Here is a 26,603-nt window from a genome sequence, read left to right as displayed (position 1 = left end):
CTTTTATTTCCCACTTTAGTTCTTGAAATTTGGCATCTGTTGAATCCTGTATTAAGGCTTTTTCCAAATGCAAGACCTGGGGAATTTTGTTAACAGTGCAATAAAAATAACTTCATAGCGTTACAGGGAAACATTAAAGCCTCTTTGTGTGTGTGTGTGTGTGTGTGTGTGTGTGCGCTGCTCTTTCCTTTTTTTTTTTTTTTTTTTTTTCAAAAAAAATACAGACATTGTTTCTTTAAAAGTCTCCATCTGCAAATCCCATTAGATGTGCATATAAGGTTTCGGATGATTAATAGGTGCCTGCTTTGCTTTGGTTGGAGGGAGCGGGTGTGTGTACGTTAACCCCTCCCTCCCCTCTCTCACATTTCACTTCACAAACTTGTCACTCTCTCCCCAGCACAGTATTTAAAAAGTGTTTCACTCATGTCCAGCACTTCACAAGGAAGCGAGCTTCAGGCCTTGGGAAATAATTCAGGGCAATCACTGCCTAGGTCTGGTTACTCTTTTCCAGTCGGGACAATGAAGACTTTTAGAAGAGTTCCCAAAATAACAAGTCTGCAACAGCCCCAAACCCACAAACAAACTGTTGTTTAGAGAGGAAATCTATCCCGTAACATTGGAAAATTTCCCCTCTTCCAATTGTGAAGCCTGAGCTGCAACCAGCCCCGAGCATCGGAGCGTGGACGGCGCTGGAGGCGAATGGATCCCACCATCAGCAGCTGCATGCGCGGTCCCCAGGCTCCAGCCCCGCTCTGGGGGTGCCTGCGGAGCACCCGTGCGGATGTCCCCACAGCTGCAGGGCTGAGCCACTACCCGCCGGCACCCTTCTCCTTCCATCAAAAGTCAGATTTTGCTGCCTACTCTGATTTCTCAGCCTCCTGCCTGGTGACGGCTCCGCAGAGCTTCCCGCCCGAGGAGCAGCACCCTTCTTTCCACCACCCCGACTGGCACCAAGCGGCAAGCGAAGCCCGAAGACGGCCGAATCCGGGACTGGCCTTGGCTTCTGGGGAGTCAGAAGGCGGCAGCCCAAACCTGGTGAGCGCGGCGATGGGCATGAATGAAGAGTATGAGGCGCCGGTAAGCGCTGCGATCGAGACAGAGAAAAAGACATCCAAAAGAAAAAAGGAAAACTCAGGTAGGTGGCATGAAAGCAGGGATGTGGGATGGTACGGGCTGTAGCATGAGAGCACCTACAAGATTAGAACTAGAGCTGATGAAGAAAGCATTTTGCAATTCTTGACTAGGGAACCCACACAATAACACCATCGAAACGAAGTTGCTTGTTCCTTGATGACCTCCGGTGTTTGTTTCACTCCTGCAGGTCTTGTTAACTGACCGAGGTGTTTTATGCACCAGCACATGGCAAATTTGCTGTAACTAAGCAGGAATCACAAGGTGCATGGACACTGAGCTCAGAGTCCTAGGTCGTGGAGTTGCATCTTGGATACCTGCCATTTGCCCAAGTGTGAGAGAACGGGAGTCAAAGGGCAAAGATCCCTCATCTTCAGCTGCCTGGGCTAGCTGGAAATACAGCACCGGGGTTTTGACATCTCAGTTCATAGCACAAGATGCATCAAAGTCTCCCTTTAGATACAAATTCTGTTTGGCCTCACTGAAAATTGAATGTTTTTATTGCAAAACAGGAGATACCAAAAGCTTGCCCATCCGTTCAATGTCTAACCATGTGGAAAACAATGTAGATGGGTTTCATTGCGTCATCCTAGTTAGCAAAACTCTTTCTACAGTACCATATTCAAGAGTTTCAGGTGTATAACCTCTGATTTGCTGCTATTTCAAATCCAGAAATGCAAAATATGCATAAAGTTGTTTTCCCCTAAGGAAGTTGTTCAAAAATACGACGTTTATATGCATTCATTTGCTATAGTATTCATTTACAAACCAGTCTGCTTTTCCCCACAGCATTGTTATGAAGCAGGGAATATTTTCCAGCATCCCTATTTTATGGTTAGAGAACTGAGACACAGAGACATTTATTTGATGTAAAAATAATAAAAAAGCTTGTCAATCCTTAAAACTTTCTTTGAAGCAGGGATAGATTCAGAGCAGTCAGAGCACAGCTTTGTTGTGGCAATAGCAACAGTGGTGTCTACTACAAGCACACATATATGAACGCACACACCCCCTTCCCTTCCTCTACAAGCTTTAATTATTTAGATGCTATATTCAGTCCTGACTTCCCAGGCTCAGCAAATGGCCTGAAGACAGCAGATAGCCTAGGGTGAGCTTTCACAGCTGCCCTGCAGCCCTGCCACAAGCCACAGCTATTAGCATTCACAAATCTTTTTCTTGCAGAGGGCTCCAAGTGTTCAATACTGTACAACCTAGCAAATAATTTATAGAAATGCCTTTGTAATTACAGCATTAAAGAGGCTAGAAGGCTTTGTAATGACTTCGGGTTTAATACATCTGTCATATACTACAAAGTAAAAAAACATATGTCGATTAGTAAGGAAAGTCCAAAGCTCTAAATTAATCTTTGAAACCAAAAGATAAGCATTAAAACCTTAGCGAAAGTCACTTTAGAAGTGAACTAATTTTCAGGTGAAAGTTGGGTCTAAAGAAACACTTTACTCTGTTTTTTTCATGCTAAATGTTTTTTAGAATGACCAGTTGCAGATAGTCTGGATATCCCAACCTTCTCACCACATAAGCTGAAGAATAAGGCAGCAAAAAATAAATAAAATAGTAGACACCTTTACTATTATGGGAATGAAATAATACAGAACATTAATCAGAAAGTGGTGCATAATTACTCCCTTCCTTAACCACAAATGGATGTATGCTGTTGACTTTCAGCCATTGACTGGAGAATTCTGGGGGAGAAAAAACAAGGGGAAAATGTGTAGAGCAGAGCTGAATTCTGGCCTGCCATTCTTTCTCCCTCATGCCACTGACTAAAGAGGGTTTTCTAGGTTTACAATACCCATTTACAGTCATGGAGGTGTAAAAAGCAATAAGTAAGAGCAAACAGCAGCAGGTAGTAGCTGAAAACTTGAGGAAGACAGAAAAGGAGATCACAGGCAGGTCCCTGGGCAATGTAAAGGGATTTAGGGGCAGATCTTCGTCTGTCCCAGCTCCTGTGCCTCTGCTGAAGGGTGCACATCTCATCCTTCCAGGAGGTGCTCGCTGAAGTAACTGCTGGTTACTTTATCATCAGCTGCCAAACGAATCAGCTATTCATGAAGTCACTTCACTTGGCCAACGTTCCTGAGAGCTTTCAGAATTTTATGTTCCATGACAGCAAAATCCATCTTACCACTTGATTTAACCACTTCCAATAAATATGCCCTCAAAGTCTTTAGTATGGGGAAAAAGTAACGTTGTGCAGATGCTTCAGATTTTTATTACACTTTCTTCTACTAAGGAAAAAATTGCAAGCGCTGGCAAGAGTTTGCAGGACAACAAACACCACGTGCCTTGCTCAGGGCTGTGGATCACCACAAGCATTACCAAGCAGGCAGCATCCTGTGTTACAGGCATTAGTCAGTCCCATGCTTCCAGGTTTAAGCTGCTGTGAGTGATACAAACACCATCTCTGGTGCCCAAATCCTGCACAAGCACAGTGAAGAGTCCTTGTGCCTTCCTTGAAAGCACTTTTTACCAGCCAGCCATAAGACTCTCTACCTTATGTCTCTGCAATGCCATGTGGGGCAGAGCATGCTCTGGTCCCACAGACATTTAGCTATTTAAAATGATTCATATAATTAATTAGAGGTGAAGAGCAGTGACACCCTTAGAGAGGGTGTCCTTTGCAGAGGGGCAAGTGGTGAACTCCCAAGTGCATCCAGCATGGGATCCGTACTTCAGTTCCTGCATCACTACTGCCCTCCCCAAAGCTCCATTTGTTTTGGGGAATGCAGTGAGGCTGGTGTTTGGTGAGAGATTGGAACCAAGAGGATTGGGAGCCAGGACAATCCTCATGTCCCTGCCCACGGCAGGGGGGTTGGAATTAGATGGTCTTTAAGGTGCCTTCCAACCCAAACCGTTTTATGATTCTATGTAAACAGGACTAATTGCCTCGAAATGGAGGGCATTTCTTTAAAAAACAGGAGAACATAATAATAATAACAATAAAAAAAGACTGCCACCATCTCAGGCAAAGTCAGTTTGTGTTCACTTTTTGGCATAATTGGTGCCGCATCCCTTTGGCTATGGCTTGAAATTTAGCTTTAGAAACACAGCTCCTAACCCCAGGGATGGTTCTGAAGCCACTCACACTGGTGCCAGCTCTCCTTCTGGTGGTTGTTCAGCACGGACTTGAAGCAGATGAGTGCCTGCAGCTCTGTGCACAGACACCGGCTCTCTGGCTTTGCTCATTTTCCCACATTCTCCCCTCCCAGTGTTCCCAGGCCGTGTGCTTCCCACCCAGGGTGCTTCCTCAGCAGCTTCACCCTACCCCTTGCACCACAGGAGGTCACCGTGCACCCACTGCACAGCACCCATCCTGCACGAAGTTGCTTAGCAGTCTGCAAAGCCAAAACTGGGGGAGTGATAATGCATGCGTATGGAGCAAAAGAGGTGAGGAAGGAAATTATTGATAGCGCTGCGTAGATGCAAGGAGAGCTCCTATCCTGTGGCTGCTCACTGCAGACCTTGCAGATCCTGCCTGTGCTCCCGTGCTTTAGGCGATGTTCCCCGTCCCACCTTCACCCCTTAAACCAAAGGCTGACAACACCGTGCTGAGCTCAGGGGGCACAACTTTCACACTCGATCTCTGCAATGCACGTGCTCGCATGGGTCAAGGTTACTGCAAATTCTGTGTGCTTGCCCCTTAGAAAACCAGAACTCGAGCAACAAGGCAGAAAGCAGCAGCAAGTCACGGAAGGAAAGGACGGCTTTCACAAAGGAGCAGCTACGGGAGCTGGAGGCTGAATTTGCCCACCACAACTACTTGACAAGGCTCAGGAGATACGAGATAGCTGTGAACCTGGACCTCACCGAAAGACAAGTACTTCCCCAACCCTTTCCTCCCCACTTTCTTCCTCCCCCACAACTTCTCCCTGAAGCTATAAAGCAGACTGGTTACTTGAGGGGGTATAATGCAACAGCACAGAGGTATTTTAATACAAAACTTCCATGGTCTTTTGAAACACATGTTCAAAAATTCTGTAAGTTTAGCGGAGGCAGATATTTCTCTCCTCTCACTGGGATCTCAGTCAGGGTTTCCTTATCAAACTTGGTGCAGAGGAATTGCTCAGTTAAGTGAAGATGACTGCAATTCCTGAAGGATTAGACTGGTTGGGGTGGATGTTAAAATGTGCGCTGTACCCATTGGAGTGGCATGTATAGCTGATAAAGATGCCAGGCAAAGCACTTGTGCTACCTCTGCTGGTCTCAGCAACATCCTCCTGGAACAGCTTAGAAAGAACTGTTGTTGCCTTCATTAGAGGGAGAGCACTTAAGCTTGTGAGGTTCCTTCCCATTTTTCTTCCAGAATTTCACGAAACACCTCTGTTGATATGTATGCATAGGTCTGCTGAGACAGCTGAGCCTGAGGTCATAATTTATCATCTCCTTTCCATCACCCAGGTCAAAGTATGGTTTCAAAACAGAAGAATGAAATGGAAACGCGTTAAGGGGGGGCAGCCCGTGTCCCCCCACGAACACGACACGGAGGACATGGACTCCGCTGCCTCCCCCAGCTCTGACTAGTTCCTGCAGCAGCAAGAAGAGCACGGGGAGAGGAATGGACAGAGAACAGGCACGACAGTGCCACGGGTCAGTTATGGCACCGTGCCACGGCCCCGCCTGCAAAACCCGTGGTGCTGAGCCTTCGAAAGGAGTAGGATGCTGTAGCTGGCAGAGGCAATCAAAGGGCACAGGGGGAAAAAAGCCAAAGGAGAGCAGGACTTTGATTTTCATCTGAATGAATCTAGCTCTCTGGACATGTCTCGCTGCCACGGGTCTACCTTCAGAATAAAAGCTAAGAACCACTGTATATAAAGCAGGAGTAATGTTGCTTAGGCTCTCGAACACTTAGAAAATACAGGCTGTCAGGCAGAAAGAAAGGGTCCAGGTGGTGACAATGCAGCTGTGTTGTCATCCAGCCTCTCCCTGGCCACTTCTACTCATTCTGCACTTGGACTTGGCAAGGCATATTCTATTCTCCCTGTACCTTCCTCTAAGAGAAATGGGTGCTTGATGAACTGACACCAGAACTAAAACCAGTTCTGGTTTGGGACCAGAACTATACACACAATTCTGCTGACCAGCCTGAGGAGAGCTGGCTTCCCACTCACAGCCCGAGAGGACAGGTGCCTTGCTGATGGTAGCGATTTGCAGAGGGACATTTCTTCCAGACCTACTGTAAATCCTGAAATCAAATTCCTAGATATCCCAGATATTCCCAGATTTAAGCCTGAAATGTTTTTTTCAAAGCAGCCATCACCAACTGTCACAGGAGGTTCTCTGAATGTGTTTCACTATTTTACTTTCCCCATTTGCGTCTGTTTAAATGCAGGGAAACTGCTCCTTAGTGCTGCATTTCTTTTGTATTTAGGAAATCCCTCTGGATACCCAGTTTTCCTTGTGAATCCAGGATTGTCAGGAGGAGCAGAAAATGTTTTCTGGAGTGATTTAGCCAAGTTTTCTATCTACAAATTCTTGTTTCATTTTCCATTGGAGACAAAACTTTCCTCAGAATAAACATGCACATTGTGTATATTTAAACTGCATACAAATACATCCGTTAATCCAGGTATCGTGGATTTACACTTACTTCTTAGACTTCTAAATCAATAACCGCTTATGAAATTTACAGTTATGTGACCAACTTAGCCCTTTTTGCAAATTGTCTATGAATAGGCTATTTTTGTGATTTTTCTTTGTTAATGTTTGCAACCGATCAGATATGCCATACAAATGAAAAGTAGCTGTGCTCTTCAAAACATGCCGGCTTCTTGTGTCTTTTCTGTCCTTCCATTTTGGTTTTAATTTGTGTTTGATCACCTCCACCTTTGAAGGGGTTTGCAGCTTCTTTGGGGACGAAAACTTCTGGGCTCTTGGCTACCAACATAAACTAAAATCAGAAAGAAGGGTAATAAATCTTCCCTCTCGCTGAAGCTGCTAACAGTAGCTTATTGCATCCTAATTCACTTAAAAGCAAGTCAATGGGACCTCACTCGGTACCCAGAACTACAGCTTGGATGCATTTTTTTTGTGCTGGCTGTGGGGCTGTAAGGCACAAGCCACCTGTGAGAGCATTTTACATTAGGCGGTTTCCACATCAAACCATCTGCTTGTCCTGAGCCCTCGGTGCTTCGGGAAGGAGCGCTTTGCTCCCGACATCAAAGCCTCTGACCCCTGAACCCTCGGTGCCAAGAAGCTCTCAGGCGAAGTCTGTCAGGGAGCAAAATCTCTGACCTGCAATTATTTCTCCCAGAAATCCACACGGGTTTTATTCTCCTCGCGGAAGGGGAGGCAGCTACCTGGGGATGTCTGACGATGCTTCCCATGCCTGACTCGCAATAAATCTCTCACCCGCCTCGCTCAGGGAAGGGCTGGCGGGTTTTCCACAGAGCTGCAAGACTTTCCTCCCATGCAAGGCCAGTGCAAGCTGTCCACAGGGAGCAGAGAGATCTGTATAAACCCGAAAATATGTGCTGCAGCCCTTTATGTCTGCGCTGCCCCTCCTAGCTACAGGAAGAGAAGCACCTTCCTTGCAGTCATAGATTTTACAGACCTTTCAGCTACCTAGCCAGATGCCAACATAGCAGATGTTCTAATTTGGTTTATGTGTCCTCTGTCACTAGCCCTCGGTTTCTTTGTGGCTTTCCACAGCACTGAGCAGGCAGTTTCCAAGTCATGGATCTGCTTGGGCAACCCCAGCTGCTGCCCAGAGGTAGGTGGGACTAACTCAGGGGCTGCCCCTCTGCAAATGTGAATTCCTGAATGATTGTAGACGCTCACCAAAGGAACAACAAAATATAAAGGCTACCAGTTGTAAATGTCCTGTTTATTTTTATTTACTGAGGCTAATTTTTTATGCTAATTTTTTAATGTTTATGTCAAAATGTTTTCAGACATATTACAGCTGATTCAAAGAGATGATGCTATACACTGTCCAGTTAGATGCTTCAGTGAAGATTTACAAGAGGCTCTAGTATTGATAAAATAGATATGAAACTAGCAGTAATTAACTGTCGACATAGCTGAACCTCATGTGCACAGCTATGAAATTACCGTGCTATCAAAGAACTTGGCTGAAGCTTTTGTGCTGGCCTCATCTGTTAACCCTCCAGGAGTTCTTTCAGAGCTGAACAATAAAGGTCATCTTTAGCCACCTGAGACACGTTTATATGCCGAATACCTGTTTCAAAAGAAAAGATTATAAATCATTCCCTAGCAGTCATTACCACTCTGCGGTAAACGAGCGGAGCTGAAGGAAACACCCGATTCTTATCTTGGAAACATTTGTATTTGTTTCCCCAGGGAGCAGAGCTTTGGAGATCTGTGGCAGTTTTATGTCAGCAGGCCCATGGCCAGCCTTGGGAAGAGGTTCTTCCTTTGAAGCATTTCACCTCGCAGTGCTTTGGCATTTGCTGCAGACAGAATGAATTCTCCCCAGTGATTTTCTGCCATCACAGGGCTCAAACACCTTGCACATGCCACTAGAAGCAGCAAAGCACCAGCCAGGGATGGTGTTTGATTATTTTTATTCACCTTGTTTGTTCTTTCTTTCCACCCCACATGTTTCTATTTGTCACTTACTGATCACAAACATCTCATCCCAGTTTAAACCAGACTCTCCAAACCTCTACCCAAACTGCCTTAGAGTGAATAGGATCCTAGGTGAGACTCTTGGAGGGCTCTCCCTGGGTCCAAGCAGCAGAGCATCATCCTTCCCATGTGCTTCAGCTCAGAAACGAGCTTCCCAAGAGCATCCTGAAATTGCTGCTGTGACCAGCAATCACTGGAGTCCAGGAGTTAGCACCCTGGTGGGGAATTTCCTACCATTTTGTCATGTCTTGCAAGGAGAGGGGGATACGTTGCAGCTAGATGGGAACTCGGTTGCACTAAATGAACGACTTGTCCTCAATCGCAAGCTCCACCTAGCGAAAGGCTCCTACAGCACACGGTGGCATCAGCCTTCATAAATTATTGCTGTGCCTGGAGCAGCCAGACCTTTCCCATATACCATACCTCCTGCTGCTGCAAATCTCCGCCTGCCCAAGAAGGAGCCTTTCTCTGTCAGGATTACAAGCTGGTGAAAGGCTGGAGGAGCGGAGACTTGCTCACAACTGCACTTTTCACCGAGGCTGGTAATAAAAGGTGTCCAATAAAAACACGACACTTCCTTTTCCATAAGGTATTACTTAAGTGGATATGACTGTATTTCATCATGGAGACAGCAGAGTGAAAAATTGGAAGCAACAGCTCCATTTCCCTTCAAACACTTTTTTAAAGCTATGACATATCCTTGCTAATGTTTTCTTAAACCACCTGCTTGGACTTTTCCCTGACAGCATAAAAGGCAAAAATTGTGGAGAGAAGAGTAGCGCAGTGCAACGGCAAAGCTGTTTGAATCACCCATTTGTAACTCAGAAACGCTGTGATGCCTCCTGCAACTGCTCCAGGAGACTTATTGCAAGGGTTTGTATATCCATGTTTATATAGGTAGGTGTATAGATATATGTATCTGATAGGGCCATGTGAAAGCATTGCCCTGCAACTCTTAGGGTTGGCATTTCCTTATTAATTATGATAATAATCCTCCAGTTTCTTACAGAATTAGGAGCTGTCCCCTTCCACCTTTCTAAGGCCAAGTACGATCAGGTCTTGAACTCAGTTTCTCCTGTGCATTTTATATTTTTGACTTCTATTACAAATATTTAAGCCCATTACTTCCTGGGCCTAGGGGAGTCGCACCAAGGCATTAATCTCTGCTGAGATGCTGCTGTGCTGTAGAAGCACTCTGTCAATGCAATGTGAAAAAAAAAAAAAAAAAGAAAAAATAAAAGAAAAAAACTAGCTTGCCATTTTTCTCTTTTCACTGGATACACCTTATCATATGACTAGCAAAGCCTAATGTTTTGCTAAGGAGTGCAAAGGTTAACGCACACCAGATGGCAGAGAACCGTGTTTCTGGGGAAGCTGGAGAAACGCTCAGCTGAAAACGCATCAGGCTGCAAAGCCGAGGCAGAAGCATCAGAGGATTCTCAGCATTTGTCACAGAATAATCTAGTCTGAATTGAAATCCCTGAAAGTCCAACTGCCTCTCCAACACCTCTAGAGCTGCCCTGTCTCATGGAGTACCACATTTTGCAAAACACATTGAGACCAATGGACGGTTTGAGTATTTGCATGCGTCAAATTACTTGCAAAGCCCTCTCCTAGGTCACGGGCAGCGTGCGTGGTGCTGAGCTCACAACGCTGGTTTAGCTTCGTGACAAGAGCAGTGGAAATGGCATGCTACCAGCGTGAAAGCAGAGGTCTTGGGGATGGCCTGAGCTCCAGTCGATCACCTTTACCATGCTGTTACCATCACCCCAACCTCTCTGCCTTTGCTAACCCAGAACTCGTTCTCCCAAGGACTCAGTATTGCTTCACACCCCAGCCACTGGGAAGTGACTCATTTCAGAGCCTTCAGCAACAAAGCAGTGCCTGGGGGCACAGAGATGTCACAGCTGCTCCCAGCCAGCAGTCAGGGTGCTGAGGCATGCATGTGCCCAGCAGCTGGTGCAGGTTTCTCATCCAACAATCCTGCAAGCTCCCAGCCCATCCCAGGCTAACGAGGGCAGCCCTTGAAACCCCAAGGACAGGCACGGTGTGACTAACAAACCAAAGCCTGGAAAACAGAACCATTTTAGGAACCACTTTATAGCCAGAGACATCGACGGGTTCATATTCTACACGAGCAAAGCTTCCAAATCCTACTTCCAGTAGAGTTTCCTATGCAGGGAGCCAAGCACACACAGTGGATCAGGGCAGCTTATAGAGCAGACGCATGATTTTTCTGTTACTGTGCTTTCTTCCCCCCCCTCTAGCTACACTCCTATTGAGTTTCATCAGCCACTATCTCGTATTTTGGGTAATTCGTTTCCCCTGGGGATAGCACACTGCCCCTTCAAGAAATATTATATGTCTGCATTAGCGACTGGACTCCGAGTACTGGATCCATGTAAGACTTCTAAGCAGATAGACAGGAAATCCATTTTCTTTCAGTGATTACAGTAGAAGGGCTTCTGTCTGACTGGAACTTGCCTGGTGTGGCTGTAAAACAATCTGAGCACCAGGCTATCACCTTTCAGACTATATTTGTGAATTACGATGGGGCAGTTTCCACTGCAGAGCTGGGTAGGGGCAGGTGTCTGCAGAGCCCTCCGACTTCCTTTCCCCATCCTTCCCTGCACAATGCCACATTGTTTTAATTTGTGCGTGAAGGAAGGGTTTCATCCAGGACCAGACTTTTACACCACTATTCCATCCTACTGTAGCGTAACTTTTTTTTTTTTTTTGTATTTTATTTTTTTAAATAACTTTTACCCAAGGGTAAGCAGCTGGATGTCTGGAAGCCCCTTTGGGAACAGATTGCAGAGATAATGGGAGTGAGTAACAGAGAGGATGGTGACTTCATACCACAGAGGCTTGAGTCATGTTTCTTTTTCTTTCCTTTTTAGAGAAGAAAACATTTTTCAAGCCTGCCTCTATCACACTGTGGGTCCCCAACTTTGGAGCAAGAAATGGATGAATTGACACTGAGGCTTCCTTACAGTTTATAATTTTTAATTCACTGAAAGATTTCAATGCCCTGCACTCGTACCATGATCACCTGCCACCCAGAAGCCCACACGGGGAGTATTTCCTACACAAAGGAGTTTGTCACCAGTTGAGTGTTAGCCCAACAATACTATAACGAAGTTAAAGATCGAAGAGACATCAGAAAAGGATCATTTCCTCCTCTTAGACCAATAGACGTCCTTACAGTTTTATACTTCTGCCTACTTTTCATTCTATACTACTGGTATTTTGACTCTTTCCTGTATTTCTACATTCCAGCCTTTTCCTTTCGATATTTCTTAGATGAGAGAAGATCAAGAAAAAAGTGATGCAGCTGATGTGGACCTATGTGGCAGACAAAGTTCAGACAAAGAAAATCCATCATGGTCTGATTTCACGCTCCTTAGCTGCAGGGAAGGAGGAGGACAGACCTCTGGTACTGGCATTGGGCACAAGGGACTCCGGACATTCAGGGTGCTCACAAATCTGGCCAGAAAGCTATTTTCCACGGAAAATAAGCATCGCTATCTGTGATATTTATTTATAATTTGTTCTATTTGAAGTTAATTTAAAAGGAAATTTGAGGAAAAATATGGCCCAAGAAACTGAGCTCCATTAAAGTGCTTTGAGATTTCTTGCTCAGTTCAAGTCCTGCTCCCACCCGAGGTCAGCATGACTCTTCTTTCCTTCACTGTGACTATTTTAGGCTAACCTCAGTCTATGCTTGGATATCACTCGCTGATTTTTACTCAAGGGATCTAATTTCACGTACTCTGATCAGCCTGCAGTCTCCAGCTTTGCACACTGCGAAGAGGGAAGAACGCAGCGTTCTCACCAAATACATGGCATTTTCAGACAAAGCTGGAAGCAGGCCTTCAAACAAGGCAAGAGCAGGTGAAATTGAAGAGCACCACATTCCTAACAGGACAGACCCAGCAGCCACACTCCCTGATTATTCCACTTTCAATGCTGTGATGGTTGCTGTCCTCATTTTTGAGGGGTAAAATCCAGAAGAGAAGCCAACCACCAGGAGGAGAGGAACCTACGGCTGCTTTTGCTCTCAGGCAGGTTTCTATGCACTCCTTGGGGCTGCTTTGAGCTACTTTGCCACCACGAGCACTTGAAACACAGCACAGCCCATCTTAGGCACTTGCTGGATGTGCTCAGGCATTGGCAATGACCAAGTGGGCTACGTACAGTGTGTGCAGGATGCACACAGCAGGTTACAAGCCAAAGGAAACAGCCTGATCAGACCTAGCAGGGTGCTCTCACATGCTGGTAGAGAGAAAGGAAAGCTGGAAAGGATCCTAGCACTGCATGGCAATGTGGGGAAAAAAAAAAAAAAAAGTCTCCCTTTTAAGAGCTTCCACTCCAGCACATCACAGCTGCTTTTCCATATTTCTGCAGCAGCACTGGCTCAGATGCTCCTTTCTGTCAGATTTCTCATGACAGAGCATCAATGCATTCTTTACTTGTGTGTGCTGCACAGCAGATTTTAAATGTGGTGGAATTGGTCTTATGGACAAGGAGCAGAGAAAGACAAGGATGCCTTTCCTCCACAGGGTGCATCGCTCAGCACAGGGCTGGTGCCTCCCGCCTGACCACAGCTGATGGAAACCCCTCACTGGCCCTGCTGGGGAGAGCAGAGGCAGGGCAGCTGTGGGCAGCTCTAGGAAGTGTCTGGCGGGGCATTAATAGGGAAAAGAGTGATGTCACACCACAGAGGAGACTTGGACAGGCGCGGGGAGAAACTGCATGAAGGATTTTGCAAGGAGAAAGTAAAGAGGAAAGGAATTCTGTGTCAGAGCACGCTTTCAGTCATGGGACAGTTGATTTAAATATTTGCCAATGCGTACGTGTATGTACCCTATACTCTGTATTCTACCAGGAATATGACAACCTGTAAAATAAGGCTTCTCATTCACAAGGACTAGCAGCACAGACTTGGATCGGGCTGCTGCAAGAGCCCTAATTTGGCAGGACTGAGTTAAAGCAAAGTCAAGATCTTTAAAGCTTCACCTGAAAAAAAAAAAAATATATATATCTATTAAAAAAAAGAGAATGAAAGAATGAGATGAGAAATTGTCTGTCTCAGAAGGAAACATTTTAAACACATCTCTGCCTTGTTTATTTGCAGAAGAGAAGACAGACACAACCGGGGTATGTTTTACATTACACGACATAAGGGTTTGTGGCATTCCTGTCTGCACTGAAGACATGTTTATACTGTTGGGTTCCATTACGAATCTGTTTAATATCCTGTGAATGCTCCGAGTCCTTTGCACACTCCAGGCAGGAAGTCTTTAATGCACATACTGAGAAGACATTTCCAACCATTCAAGCGCTAGACAAATAAGCATGGAAAAAAAAGTCATTCTACTGCAAGAATCAAATTCTTCCTGCTCTTGTGCTTTTGCAAAATTTCTTCGAAAAAGCCTCCCAATTCTAGCAGAGCATTTATAAAGTCAGAGAAAGCCATAATGGAGACAAACTCAGTGGAAAGTATTCTCAGTTATTTATCCTTGGGGTTCAGTAGCACCAAGAGACTTCAGCTGAGATCAGAGCCTCGTAGTGCTCAGCTCAGAGCAGGTCTTGCCTTAAGGCACTTTGTCATTTCAAATACCAAACTTCCAGAAGAAAGCAAAAGTGGTCCCCTGGTGCCCTCCTTTTCCAGATGGAAAGCAGGAATTTGGGAAATGCTGGCAGAGCACTTGCAGGGGAACCGAGACTTCTGGAGCCCCAGTCAGGTAGATCAATGGCAGCACCCTACTTATAGCAACAAGCTGAGAGGCAGCTGGAGAGGAGATGGCACCTGAAGCTTTCTAGAACTGAGGATGGGCACAACAAATATTCTGAGGTCAGTCAAAAAGTTGTCCTTTGGAGATCAGCCTCTGGATGCTGAGAAAAACAGCTGCACTTGCTTTACTGTCTTTTGTGCATCTGAAGAATATAATACCATTTGGAAAACAACAAGGGCAATAATGTTGGATTTGGAATCTGCATACAGCTTCAAATATGAAACTTGGCTTGGATGTTCACTTTCCTTTCACAGTTTTTAGGACTAACTCAACCAGCATTATTTTTAGGAGAAAAATGAGCTTTTATTACCGTCTTCTCTCTGCTGAAATCTCATTCTGTCTCTGCCAAAATCAAGATGAGACAATGCCAAGAAATAGGATGAGCTCATCGCATTTAACAGTATGAGGTTTCACAGATAAAAACCAATGTTACTCCGTCCAGAAGTAGACAGTGGTAGACAGGGTTAAATGGCAGGTAGCTTTTAATGGAGATTAAAAATATATATATAATTATTCTTCAGATGTGAAGCTGGCTAGCATTGAGAATGCATCTCATGTAGTATCAGGCCATCATTCATAGCCAGTTAGCCCTCTAGTCACAGTGAACGCAACTATTTGGGCAGGTGAGGAGGCAACACGTGGTGAAAAATACACCTGTGTACTTTACATGTATATACAGATGAAGCCTTACAATTCAGCCCAGGTGGCTCAGCCCCTGCTCTCTTCTCGTGAGATACCCCAGCCGTGCTCACTTGCCCCAATTCCAGTTTGTAATGAACCATTCTCCATCCTTTTTTCCATGCTTTGCAATGCCTATGCCATAACTAATAATATATTATTGTGCAGCTGTGGTTCAATTCTGCATCTCTTTTCATCTCATTACACATGCATTTTTAATGAAAAGGATCTAGGGTTTTTAGGAAATTTCTATTGCTGGTAGTCCTTACAAAATGGATCCAACTGCCCTTCCACAGAGACAGAATTTCTGATCATTCACCATTATTGCATTGTTACTGCACTTTTATGCCCCTTCAGATGCCTCTGATGTGCACCTGAGCTCAAGACCCAATTGAATGTGCTCCAGCTGGAGCACAAGGGCTTGGATGGGTTCACCCAAGACATTTCTTGCAAGCTTGGTAGTCCTCAGCATCCAAGATTGCCTCATTCACTACATTGCCAAAATTTAAATAAAACTTAAATAGTTTTCATGCATCCTTATAAAAAAAAAAAAAAACAACTTTAACTCTGCTGCTGAGCATCCCATGGCTCCTATTTAGGAAGCAATGGGAGGATGTGGCCCATTCCTTCTCCTCTACTCTTCCTGCAGCATAACGGGATCAGAGTCCCCTGTGACTTCCTCAGTGGTGTCTGCTCCGATGTCTCACTGACACAGAATGACCTCATTTGTTATGGCTGGTAAGAACCGAGAGAAATGAAACCCAGGGCCTGTAATTAATTGGGGTCAGGTTGAGATGATTTATGATCCAAGGAATGTGCTCACTCTTGACACTATCATGCAAACAACAGTATCAACCGGGCTTTGGAATCAAATTTAAGTTGGGATTTCCAGAAAATGAGAAATAGCATGGCAAGTCCTGAAGGAGGAGGCAGAACGGGGGCAGATGAGGCCGTATTTGATCTGCGGGGCCAGACACCTTCCCTTCCTGGCCTGTCAATCAGCAAACTCAAGTCCTGGCAACATCTCTGAATCGCGATAAATCAGGAGTGAGCCCACGCCAGGAAAATTTCATCTGTCTGGAATCTGACAGGAAAAAAGAGGCTTGGAAGTTTCAGAGGAAGGTGGGATTTGGGCTGGTTACAGTGCCTCTGTTTGTGTTCCCTCAGCTGGCTCACGTTAGCAAGGCAGGCTCGCAGAGACGTTGTGTCAAACGGTTTTTCCATCACTTGAGAACCTTGAGCTTGATCCCGAGCCGGCTGCTTACTGCGACCCGCCACCCCGCGCAGCAGGAGCCTCCGGCAGGTTCCCCCGCACCTTCTGCTCCACGTCCTAAACCAACAGCTTTGTTTTCTCTGCAGACTGGAGAAAACGATTACAAAAGAGGAGCTCTATTTGCAAGCCCAAGGCACTTTAGCACTTTGGAAGTTAAATATAACATGAAAATAAATTGATTTGATTTGGTTCTGATTTCCTTTCAAGAAGGGTATCACCGGTGTTTTCCTTCCTAGTTATACCTCATCTTTCTTCTTGCTACCTTTGTTTCCCGTTCTTAATTGCCAGCCACGAGCCCAGTGCCACTAGTGACTGACCACAAACCGGAGCCTGGCAGAGACCCTTTTGCCCTCTGACACCAAGAGGTGCTTCAACAGACTTGGAAAACCCAGCAGGGAGCCCAAGCCTTACAGCCACTCCTACAAACGCCTTCCTCCAGGCAATTGTCCCTAGAGCAGCTACCGTGACAAAGCACAGCCATTTGTACGTGCCAGAGGGACAAGGTCGGGGTTGGGAACAGTCAGGGATGCCGTTTGCATGGCTCCATCTACTGCTCAGGATTCCCTCAGATTTCAGTACAAGTCATAACCTTTGTGCCCCCCCATACTGGCCTGGATTTGATCATTTTTGAATGATACCATCAAAGATTTGATGGTATCATTCAAAAAGACAAATTCACTGTTATTCTGCATACAAAATGCAACCTCAAACTGGCCAAGAACAGCACCAAGAGAAAAGACAGGAGTCACAGAAGAATACAGGCTGCGTGGAAGGCTGGTCTGCTTGAAGATATCACAGTTGAACTTACTATTTTTGAAATCATATTATTGAATAAAAACATGAAATGAAAGCAGATTCCCTCCAGCAAGCCTGCCTTTTTCTATGCTACCATCTCCCTAGCTACAAAATAGAAAATTCATCAGCACAGAAGTCCTTTCACAAAAAGCTCTTCTCCAAAGATACTAATTCTTTTTTAAGTAGCAAAATCAGCTCTGTTCTGCCAGCATTTACCAAAATAGGCAGAGGAGTGGAAGGAGGAAAAAACTGCTGCAAGCTCAGGAGCAGTGGCTATAAGAAGTCTCCATAGGACCTCGTGCTTCTGATTGAACCCAATCTCAGCTGCTGGCTAAGTGTGAAAAGCATTAACCCTTTCTCAGCCTGTGTCCTAATGGGGACTTGGCATACTATCCCACAGGGATGTGAACCCCAACCATGTAAAACTCGTTGGGAAAATGAATTATCACTTTGGAGATATGCAAAATTCTGTAAAAGGACTGAGAATAACCATACAAAAACCAGCCTGCACTAGCTGAGCTATGGTGTGCATCAAACAAACAAAAAGGTGCTTGCTAGAAGACCAGAAGAGCACGCAGTCGAGCCACCTCTTTCCCCAGTGGAGGTCCAGAGCACTCCAGTTCCTGCACAGGGAGAGCTTGAAATACCACTTGGTCCTTCTAAACCTCTCTGACTCGCCCTTATCTGCAGGACTGTTGGTGGATGCAGTGTGGCAATAAATACATTTGGCAGTGCTCTTGGCTACCTGTAGTTTGACTTCCAACCAAGCAGACCACAATAACATGGGGTATTTATTCAGCTGTGCCTATCTGCGGATCCTGGGGAGAAAGATATGTTCTGGCCCCATTAATCACTTCACTCTTTGCTGGAGTAAACAGAAGGAGCCACAGGGGGTTGTCTTTGCTCAGGAGCTGCAATGCATGGGGTTTGCTGGAAGGGACTCCCTCACTAGAAGACCATGAAGGTCCGTTGCTGGAAGATGAGCTGGAATAACCTCCTTACAGATGAGAAATGGAGCTAAAAATAGGAATGAGCAATGGCCCAAGCAACTCCTTTCTGTCCTTCCCAACACACCAAGCAGCATCTTGCTTAGCACACCACATGCTGTACCCAGGGTGTGGGATTGGCAATGCTTCTTAGCACACAGTCATTAGAAAAAGCGTGGTTCAGCTCCCACTGATCCTGCACGATTTGTACCAAAGGAAGAAGGACATACCTGGGCTGCAAGAGCTCCTGGATCCAGGGGCTTGGGGATTTTTGCATTCCATGCTCTAAAATGCATACCTTCATCTATGAGGCACAAAGCAGTGCTCCTTTTCACCAAGGCTTCTGACACAGATGAGGACATTGTGGAAGCTTGGGTTTTCACAGCCCGAGCACGCTGCAGCATCACTTTTCAGACAGATGCTGCAAGATGGGAGAGCCACAAGGCTCTGAGCCTCAGCTCTGCTCTGCTGAACATCTGAGACATGCCAGCATGGGCAAGGCAGCTCCATGAGCAGATATGCTGACAGTATTTCCTGAGCACCACTAGCCCCAGCCCCATTTTAGGTGGAAGCCTCTTAAAGCCAAAAAATATACACTTTTTTTCCTTTAAGCCTGAAAAAAAAAAAGAAAAAAAAAAAAGATTGAACACCACTACCAGGCAGATTTAAGCTGAATTAAAACAGCTTCAGAATAATGATTAAAAACAGGTATTTCGTAATGCAAATTATATTTGTATACATTGAGATTTTTCAGTGCCAGCCAGGCTAGTATGTGGTGTAAAGAAGCACGAACCATACCCCACCAGGGCTTCATTCAGAAAACACGTAGTGCTGTAAAGGGATGACTCACTTCTTCCCCTCACTAAGCACCAAGGGCTCTCTGGCAAGCAAGAAGCTTGGCCAAGCACCAGGACTAAACAGTTTATAAAGAAAACAAGGTAAAATCTGATAAAGTAGGAGCCTCTTTCAAACTTTCAGGATCTGGAGTTTTAATATTGCTCTTACTGCAGGCAAAAAAAAAAAAGTCTCGACTCCTGCAGCTCTGACGTTCCAGTCCCAAGGCAGCTTCTTTAGAAAATATATTTCCTCACATTGTAATTCTACGGATTTTCTTACTGCTTTTTAAAAGGGTATGCAGAGGTTAAACATGTTTTTCACCCAGTCTCCTGGTGTTTACAAGTCTTTTTTTTCCTCCTTTCTGCTTACATGTAATAAAAAAGTCAGAGGCACCAAGTGAAGAGAAGAACAAAAGGGATGAGTGTCCAGGGGGCAGATGTGTTATAGCACTTCCAATACTTTTTTAAATTGAAATTGTGGAAACAGATCTGACTGATACTTCTGCTTCCACATGAATGTTCTCTCTTCCCTACCATGTGATTCATGTGCAAGCATCAACTCTGTAAGAACTGATCACAATAGAGCTCTGGATAGCTAATTTTCCCTTATGCCCAACTTATTTTGAAACAGTGACTTTGTTTCCAGCTTTACATAGTAAATGGGGACAACGTATGAACTAGCACTTTTTGTAAAGTACTTTGCAAGTTCATTGAGCCCAATTAAGCTTAGCTGGAATTTAATGCATAGCAAAACCTGAAAGATTAGATTTTCAGGAGGTCTACGCTAATAACTTCTTTCAAGGTACTTTCTCTTTTTTTTTTTTTTGATGTGTGATTTAATTATGTTCCCATGTCTGTTGGATCTCTGTTTAGTTTCTGACATAACAGAGCAATTTCCTGAGAAGGGGCAGTAGCAAGGCAGAGATTCTGCTTTTTGTCTTCTGGCTGTAATGATCAATCACTACTGTCTAAAGCTAGACAAAGGAGAGCTGCTTTGGGGACCAAGAGAAGACCCCAATGAGAAATCAAATTAATGTGTGTGTTGTTTTTTTCCCCACTTTCTAGGGGCTGGTTTATTTTGAATTTTGGTGCCGAAAGACCCTTTACTTCGTAATGCTCTTCTGGGTCCGCCAAAATCACCTTTCATGCTGCCCCAGGCAGAGGATGCTGTGCTGATTGCTGGGCTCCTGCCAGCTCCCCCGTTTGAAGCAGCTGGCTGATAAATCCAGGTACGCTGCAGAGGGACTCTTTGGCATGGGGAGAAAACTCCAATGCTCGGCAAGACGAACCCATCACTGGACCAGGGCTCCCCATTATCACCACCCACACTGCTGGGTTGTCAACTCCTCAGCTGAAGCCTGAAAAGCTGACTGAGTGCCCTGGTGTTCCTGCTGCATCCCTTCTCCAGCTGACAGGCATCGCCTTGCAGAAGCAGGAGCTGGGCTGTCTGTATTGCCCTCTGCTGGGCTGCAGCAGGACAGATGGCTCTCCTCTGGCACGGCAGGGTTTGGAGGGTTAAAAGTCTGCTGCAAGTTTTGTGGCTTCTTTCCAAAAGGTTTCAGTTAACACCAAAGGTCTCCTGATAGCTCACTCACTTTAATAGATTTTTCCCATTGACTTCTCACTTTATAGACTATCATTTCCTTTTCTGCAGGGGAGCTATTTTCTGGGTCACTGATCCAACCAACTTAAAAGGGATTTCATTGATTAGGTTTTATTGGTGGTTACTTCAACCATAATGGGGTAAGTTGCTAGTACCTGCTAACAGCTGCGTGTCTTGCTTTGGTACCCCAGCTCCGTACAGTGACAAGTGAAGTCTGGGCTCCTCTCCTGCCTTGATTGAGTGCTTGGTAATTACTAGCACCTTCTTTACCAACTCAGTTGCTTTTGTCCTCTTTCCCTTCAATACAAGGAGACATTCACATGGCCAAGTGCTGCTACCAGCCTCCTCCTCACTGCACGTGGCCCCCTGTTCCAGCAGCTCCACACATCCCACAGCCACACCAACATCCCCCAGCTCCAGGGTTGCAGCCCAGTCGGCTCCACCTCAGCACATGAACCACCTCACCCCTTTCAAGATGGAACTGAGTGGAGGATTCTCAGGCAGAAAGTTGGGTTAGAATCCATAACTGAAGAGCGGAGTAAAGAAAAAGGAAAGAGCAGAGCTTGTAGACATGACTGCTCTGGGACTGACCCCTGGTACTTGTGCTTCATGCTGCTGCTCCGTCCCATGTGAAAGGAAGGTTGGGAATCTTAAGGTTATACCTGTTAGAAGCATAGCTTGGTAATTAAGGCAGGCATTTGCAGAAATGCCTGACAATGAATGTATAACTTCTTTTTGACTGAACAACAGTGTCCATGCTCTAAGCTCCTCCAGGCTTTTCCTCAGCATCATTCTTGCAGCTCAGGCTGGGCTGACTCTCTTCCAGCCTTAAATCCATAACGCTTTTAAGAGTGACAGCCTACGTAAACCTTCTACTTGAATGTACCTTTCAGTTTGAGTGATAACATGTAAACATTTAAGGAGAAGTTGCAATGATTTCTGCACTTAAAACAAGGGTACCAAGCTGCATTGTAAGAAAACAATTGCTATAATTAGTATTATAACCTTCACTGTAACAGCATTTCCCAAATACGTCCTTTTCCTGGTCACATTAGCACTTTGTAAGCACCTATGGAATGATGCATCTCCAGTATCCATGAAGCATACAAATAGCACAGAATTATCTTCAAAGGTTTTAAGAGGAGGATCCTTCAGAGTGGCAATACAGGTAATTTGCAACTTGCAGGTTCTAGCTAAGTTTCCTTTCTTCCAATACAGCTGCTTTCCAGGCCAGAAACTGTGTTTCTCTTTGGGCTAAAGAAAGTGCAACGGGCTCATGGAAGAAGACAAAAATATCTCCAGAAATTTTGTGGGAGAAGCTGAGCAGTCTGGGAGGGTTTGCCAATTCATGAGCACCTTCTGAAAGGGCAGGATGCTGGTGACGGAGCTAATAAAGCTGCTCAGCTCCACTGCCAGTGCTGTTGGAGCAACCTCTGGGCTTCTCCCATTTGGGGGATTAAATTCTACAGTGATGCAGGAAGCCTAAATGCTTCAAAGAGGAATGGCATCTTATAATATCTGGCCTTGGAAGCTGAAGAAGGGGACAGGGAAGTTCTCTACTTCATCTCTCCCCCCAGGATATAAGGAGGAGGAATCAAGGGTAGGTGGCTGCTGCTCACCCCCATTTACCTAGAAGACATTCCCCTTTCTCTGCACTTAATCTCCATACATCCTGAGCACAAATTCCTCTATTTGCTGTCACAACCGCCCTGGTACATTACAGCAAGATGACAATCAATTAACTGCTCACTCTATCACAATAAAGAAGCCACCCAACCTTATATAACTCTTTTTAATTGTTTTCTTACATTATAAGATTTTGCTAAACTTATTCTGCCATAAGTTATATCATCTAATTTCTCAAAGTGCTAATAATTTAATTGCTTCCTTCCTGCAGACAAAGTGCCTGAGCTGTCTTCTCTCATTCAGAACATTATAAAAAGTAGCTGGCATGAATACTTAAGAGGGGCATTCTGATCACAAAACCCTATAGAAAACTGCTGTCGCCAGAGTCTGTTGTGTTCCAAACAGCTCCCAAAGAGCAAAAGCCTGCCCAGATGCTTTCTTGCACACTGGGACTGCACTGACTACAGAAAGTCACCCATAAGTGCATGGTAAGTCTCATAAGCAAACCTCTATGGGCTAGTGGAAGACTCCTGTTGTATTGCTCCTATATAATATATTGAAATTAAAATGTGAAATTCAAAATAACTCGTTCCCATAGAGCTTCTTGCAGGTTGCAGAAAGACTGAACAAAAGTCATCCTTGTAATTTAAATATTCATGCTTGAGAAAGAACTTGCTAGCAAGAAAACACACTGTGCATTTGAAACCCTGATCAATAGCCTGTGTCTGCCAATTTTATCCACCTGTTTCTAGGAATATGGACCGATTGTGCCAGATCAGCTTCTGGGCTTCCTTGGGCACAGCCTTTCTTTCACTTTGTCTCAAGATGAGTTATGATGGAGTCACTGCCAAACATCCATCTTTGAAGTCAGATGACATTGTTCCTTTTCTTCATTCTAGCTAGTTTTGATGTTACAGCTTGCAAAATAAAAGGACGAGGAGCAGACTGACTTAGCTGATGATGCTTCTGATCTGTGGACATAATGCCAGGCAATTATCAGATAACACTGTTAAAATGAAGTTATGCTGATGAAGGGAGACTCACTCTAACAAAGAGCCTTAGCACTTTTTCATCTTAGTTTGCCAAAAATAGCAGTTCAAGGATATAAACAGCCATTCCCATTGCTAAAATGGGTCAAGAACAGCAATAGCACCCCAAAATGCCCATTGATGAATGCCTTAGGAAACACGTTGCAGAACAGTCTACGTGTTACAGAGCCAAAGCTCTCCAGTTCCATTCCAGTACTGATGTGGTCAGATGGCTAGCTGCTAAGCCCCACGCTTTTAATGCTCCCTTCCTGACTGTGTGGATTTGGAAAACCCCCGCTAGGATTCTTGCCTGAGTCACTCTGTCAGCCTGGCAGGAAGACTGCAAGTACTCCAAGGCAAACATCTTTGCCCACATATTCATCAGCTCCATAGACAAAAGCTTCCATAGCCTGAAGAGTGTTACCAAGAGGCTGCTGCAGAGAGAGTAGAACGCAAGGGAGCTGTGACAGGCTGCAAGGGCTCAGCCCCCAAGCCGTTCTTGTCAAGGCAAAGACCACTACCACGCATGCTACAGGAGAAAAGTAGGCTAGCCAGCAATGCAGACAAGGTATTTCCCCCTGGTGAAAGAAACAGCAACAGAACCCACATGTGTAATGCCTTTTGGACTGTCTGTTAAAACACAAGCAGATTCTTTTACTCTAGGAATACTCTGTAACTGATGCTGCCTCCAGTTAGCTGCCCCTCACTGCTTCTCTGCAGCATAAGAAGCCAGTTTGGTGTTCCTGCCACCTACCTGACAGCAAGAGGCAGAAGCAGGGGCTGGGCATAGCTCAGGGAACATGCTCCTTCTCTCCAGGCTCCTTCCTGAGCACTGTCATTCATGAGGCTAAGTTAGAACTGCACACAAATATTTAGCAAGTGCTTCCTGTGTCAGGATTTCTGTGTTTTCTCAGATATTACAAACGCTTGCTAGAGAAAGATGGCTAATATCAACAGGCAATGGGTAGACTCAGCACCTTATTCACAATCCTCCTGCCCAGGGAACAATGGGCTATTGGAGAGCAGCTGGGCTGATTTCACTCCTGATGGGAAGAAACCTGAGCTCTTCATCCAGCTGTTTCTTTATTCTGTTATAAAGGTACAGGTCTGTTCATGCTCTTTTCTACAGCACAGAGAGCTTCCCCCCCTCCCCTCCTTCCATCTTGCAATTTACCATGTTCTAAGATGTGCTATTTGTTTCTGTTGGTGTCAGGATCTATGATTGGGAACTTTATGTTGCACTAACCATAGCTGGTGTGGACCACAGGGAATGTATCTGAAACTCAGGAATGGGTTTTCTCAAGCCTACACAGTAGATGGAAACAGTTAAATCATGGGGATTGACACAGGATTAGACCCAGCACCTAGTTAGCACTTAAAGAAAAAAACTCTAAATCCAGGGACTAAACATCCCAGGCAGCATGAATTACATTACTAGAGTAAATCTATTACTAATACTTAACAAGAAAGAGACAGCTTCCCTCTGGTTTGTATATTACTTCTGAACTCTTCACACACTCCACCACACAAAGAGAAAACTTTAGAAGGTAATTAATGATCCTGAATGCCAGCTTTTGAACGTATAAACAGAGCCCTATTCCCCCTTTTGATCAGTTAACACCTGAAAACACATAACATATTTATGCGACAAGTACATAAGAACAGGAGAGAAACCATCAAGCAAGGAAACTACACAATCTGGTACCTATAACTTCCACTAACCTTTTGCTTATCCTGAGTGCTTCCCAGCGTGAAGTCAGCAGTCTTTTTAGGAACCCACACCTTTGTCTCCTGTTGCTTACAAACCCTGCATCCTCCATGCTACTAATCAACAACACTTTTATAATTTTAATAACTTGAAAACAAAAGGATAGATCCCTGTGTACCAGTGAGGAGAGTACACAGCAAAGGAACCAGTAGGTGACCAGGTGAGCAGATTTAAAGCATAATTGACCCCCAAAGGCATTGCTGTCATCAGGGTTAGATGAGACTGGCCTGGGAAACCTCAGGTTCATGTTGACCTCACTTAACTCACCATCAGGACCAGGATACCAGGATAATGACAGCCCCATTCTAGTACTGCACCTCTTGTATTGTTGATTAATGTTTTTGTTGGTTGGTTGGCTGTTTTTTGTTGTTTGGTTGTTCTTTGTTGTTGTGGTGTTTTGTTTTTGTTTTTTGTTTGTTTATTTTTTTTTCCTTTTAAGGTGAGGTACTATGTGCATCTATGAGCTCTCAGTTAACAAGGTCTGAACTGAGACAGAAATTTTATGTATTCTAAAGTAAAAGGCTGAGTCTGCTTGATACGGCATTGTTAGATCCTTAGATTATCTGACGTTAACAGAGTCAAGTTCCAATGTGTCTATACAGCCTCTTGTTCTAAGTGTGTTGCTGCACTTGACAGCAATAAAGAGCGCTGGAAAGGTTGTTTTTGTGTTACAGAGACAGGGAGGTGAAAAGAATCATGCTGGGACACAAGGTCTCTCCTACAACAGCATTTCTGTTGCTGCCTGTTGAATGGGAAATTAGAATGTCATAAAGTAAACAAATATTACAGTAGAAAATCCCATCCACTTCAAAGCACAGCCATATGTTGAAATCAGGCCTGAAATAACAAAGGTTCCATTATTTGTTAACCAGGAAACGCAGCAGAAATAAGCAAGAGTCAAACTGTTGTTTTGCAATGATCTGTATAGGAAAAAGTGCAAAGCACGAATATCTGATGACTCGTAGACTTTTCAGAATAATTAAAGTATAAATCACCTAACAACAATCTAACTGGGAGAAATATTCTCTTGTGGCTCTCCAATTAAATTAAATTTAAATTAACAGCCTGAATAGATTGTTACAAAATATATAAACAGAAACAAATTCAGTAAAATTCAAAAGTCAAAAAATTAACTCATATGCTTTAGTGGCCTTCTCAGGCCAGAGTAAGTTAAATTTCCAGTGCTGTATTTAACTACATATTTGCAACGTGTGGGGATGTGGGAACAGTTAACACATTTTCATTCTGCTCCAATGTACCAGGTAAAATGGCATTTTGTTCAGGTTCTCTGACAGAGTGGGTTCCTGGTAAACAGCAGATCTGCATCTTGGTAGCAGAAAGGTTAGGACGTATGTTGACTAGATGCTTAAATGTATTGCTTTCTATAACAGATACTCCTTTCATCACGGGCACATCAGTATATGTTAACTGTAGAGAAAACTTGCCAAAAATGCACAGTTTCCATTAAGTGTT

The 26,603-nt window shown here is 44.6% G+C and overlaps 1 protein-coding gene and 1 long non-coding RNA gene across 2 annotated transcripts; one reads left to right on the top strand and one right to left on the bottom strand.

The window, feature by feature from the left end:
- The first annotated feature begins 368 nt into the window (after positions 1-368).
- Positions 369-6,919, top strand: MEOX1 (mesenchyme homeobox 1). Its single transcript, XM_005026107.6, has 3 exons — positions 369-1,135; positions 4,797-4,969; positions 5,551-6,919. Exons 1-3 carry the CDS (start codon positions 700-702, stop codon positions 5,671-5,673), a joined length of 732 nt encoding a protein of 243 aa, XP_005026164.1. The 5' UTR covers positions 369-699; the 3' UTR covers positions 5,674-6,919.
- A 6,911-nt stretch (positions 6,920-13,830) lies between these two features.
- On the bottom strand, positions 13,831-25,259 carry LOC110353896 (uncharacterized). Its single transcript, XR_002405087.4, has 2 exons — positions 25,085-25,259; positions 13,831-16,575 (listed from the first exon to the last, which is right to left on the bottom strand). It is a non-coding gene; the product is annotated as an uncharacterized lncRNA (long non-coding RNA).
- Positions 25,260-26,603: the final 1,344 nt, after the last annotated feature.

This window comes from Anas platyrhynchos, chromosome 28 (genome assembly GCF_047663525.1).
Source record: "Anas platyrhynchos isolate ZD024472 breed Pekin duck chromosome 28, IASCAAS_PekinDuck_T2T, whole genome shotgun sequence".
Taxonomy (NCBI): Eukaryota; Metazoa; Chordata; class Aves; order Anseriformes; family Anatidae; genus Anas; species Anas platyrhynchos.
The sequence above is the reverse complement of the archived record's forward strand: the minus strand, read 5'-3'. Positions and strand labels throughout refer to the sequence as shown.

What these genes read in the sequence shown, in the direction of transcription:
- MEOX1 (XM_005026107.6), top strand. Translation starts at nt 700, where the DNA reads ATGGATCCCACCATCAGCAGCTGCATGCGCGGTCCCCAGGCTCCAGCC. An exon ending in AAGAAAAAAGGAAAACTCAG is followed by an intron (nt 1,136 to 4,796) that starts GTAGGTGGCATG and finishes CTTGCCCCTTAG; the next exon opens with AAAACCAGAACTCGAGCAAC. An exon ending in TGGACCTCACCGAAAGACAA is followed by an intron (nt 4,970 to 5,550) that starts GTACTTCCCCAA and finishes TCCATCACCCAG; the next exon opens with GTCAAAGTATGGTTTCAAAA.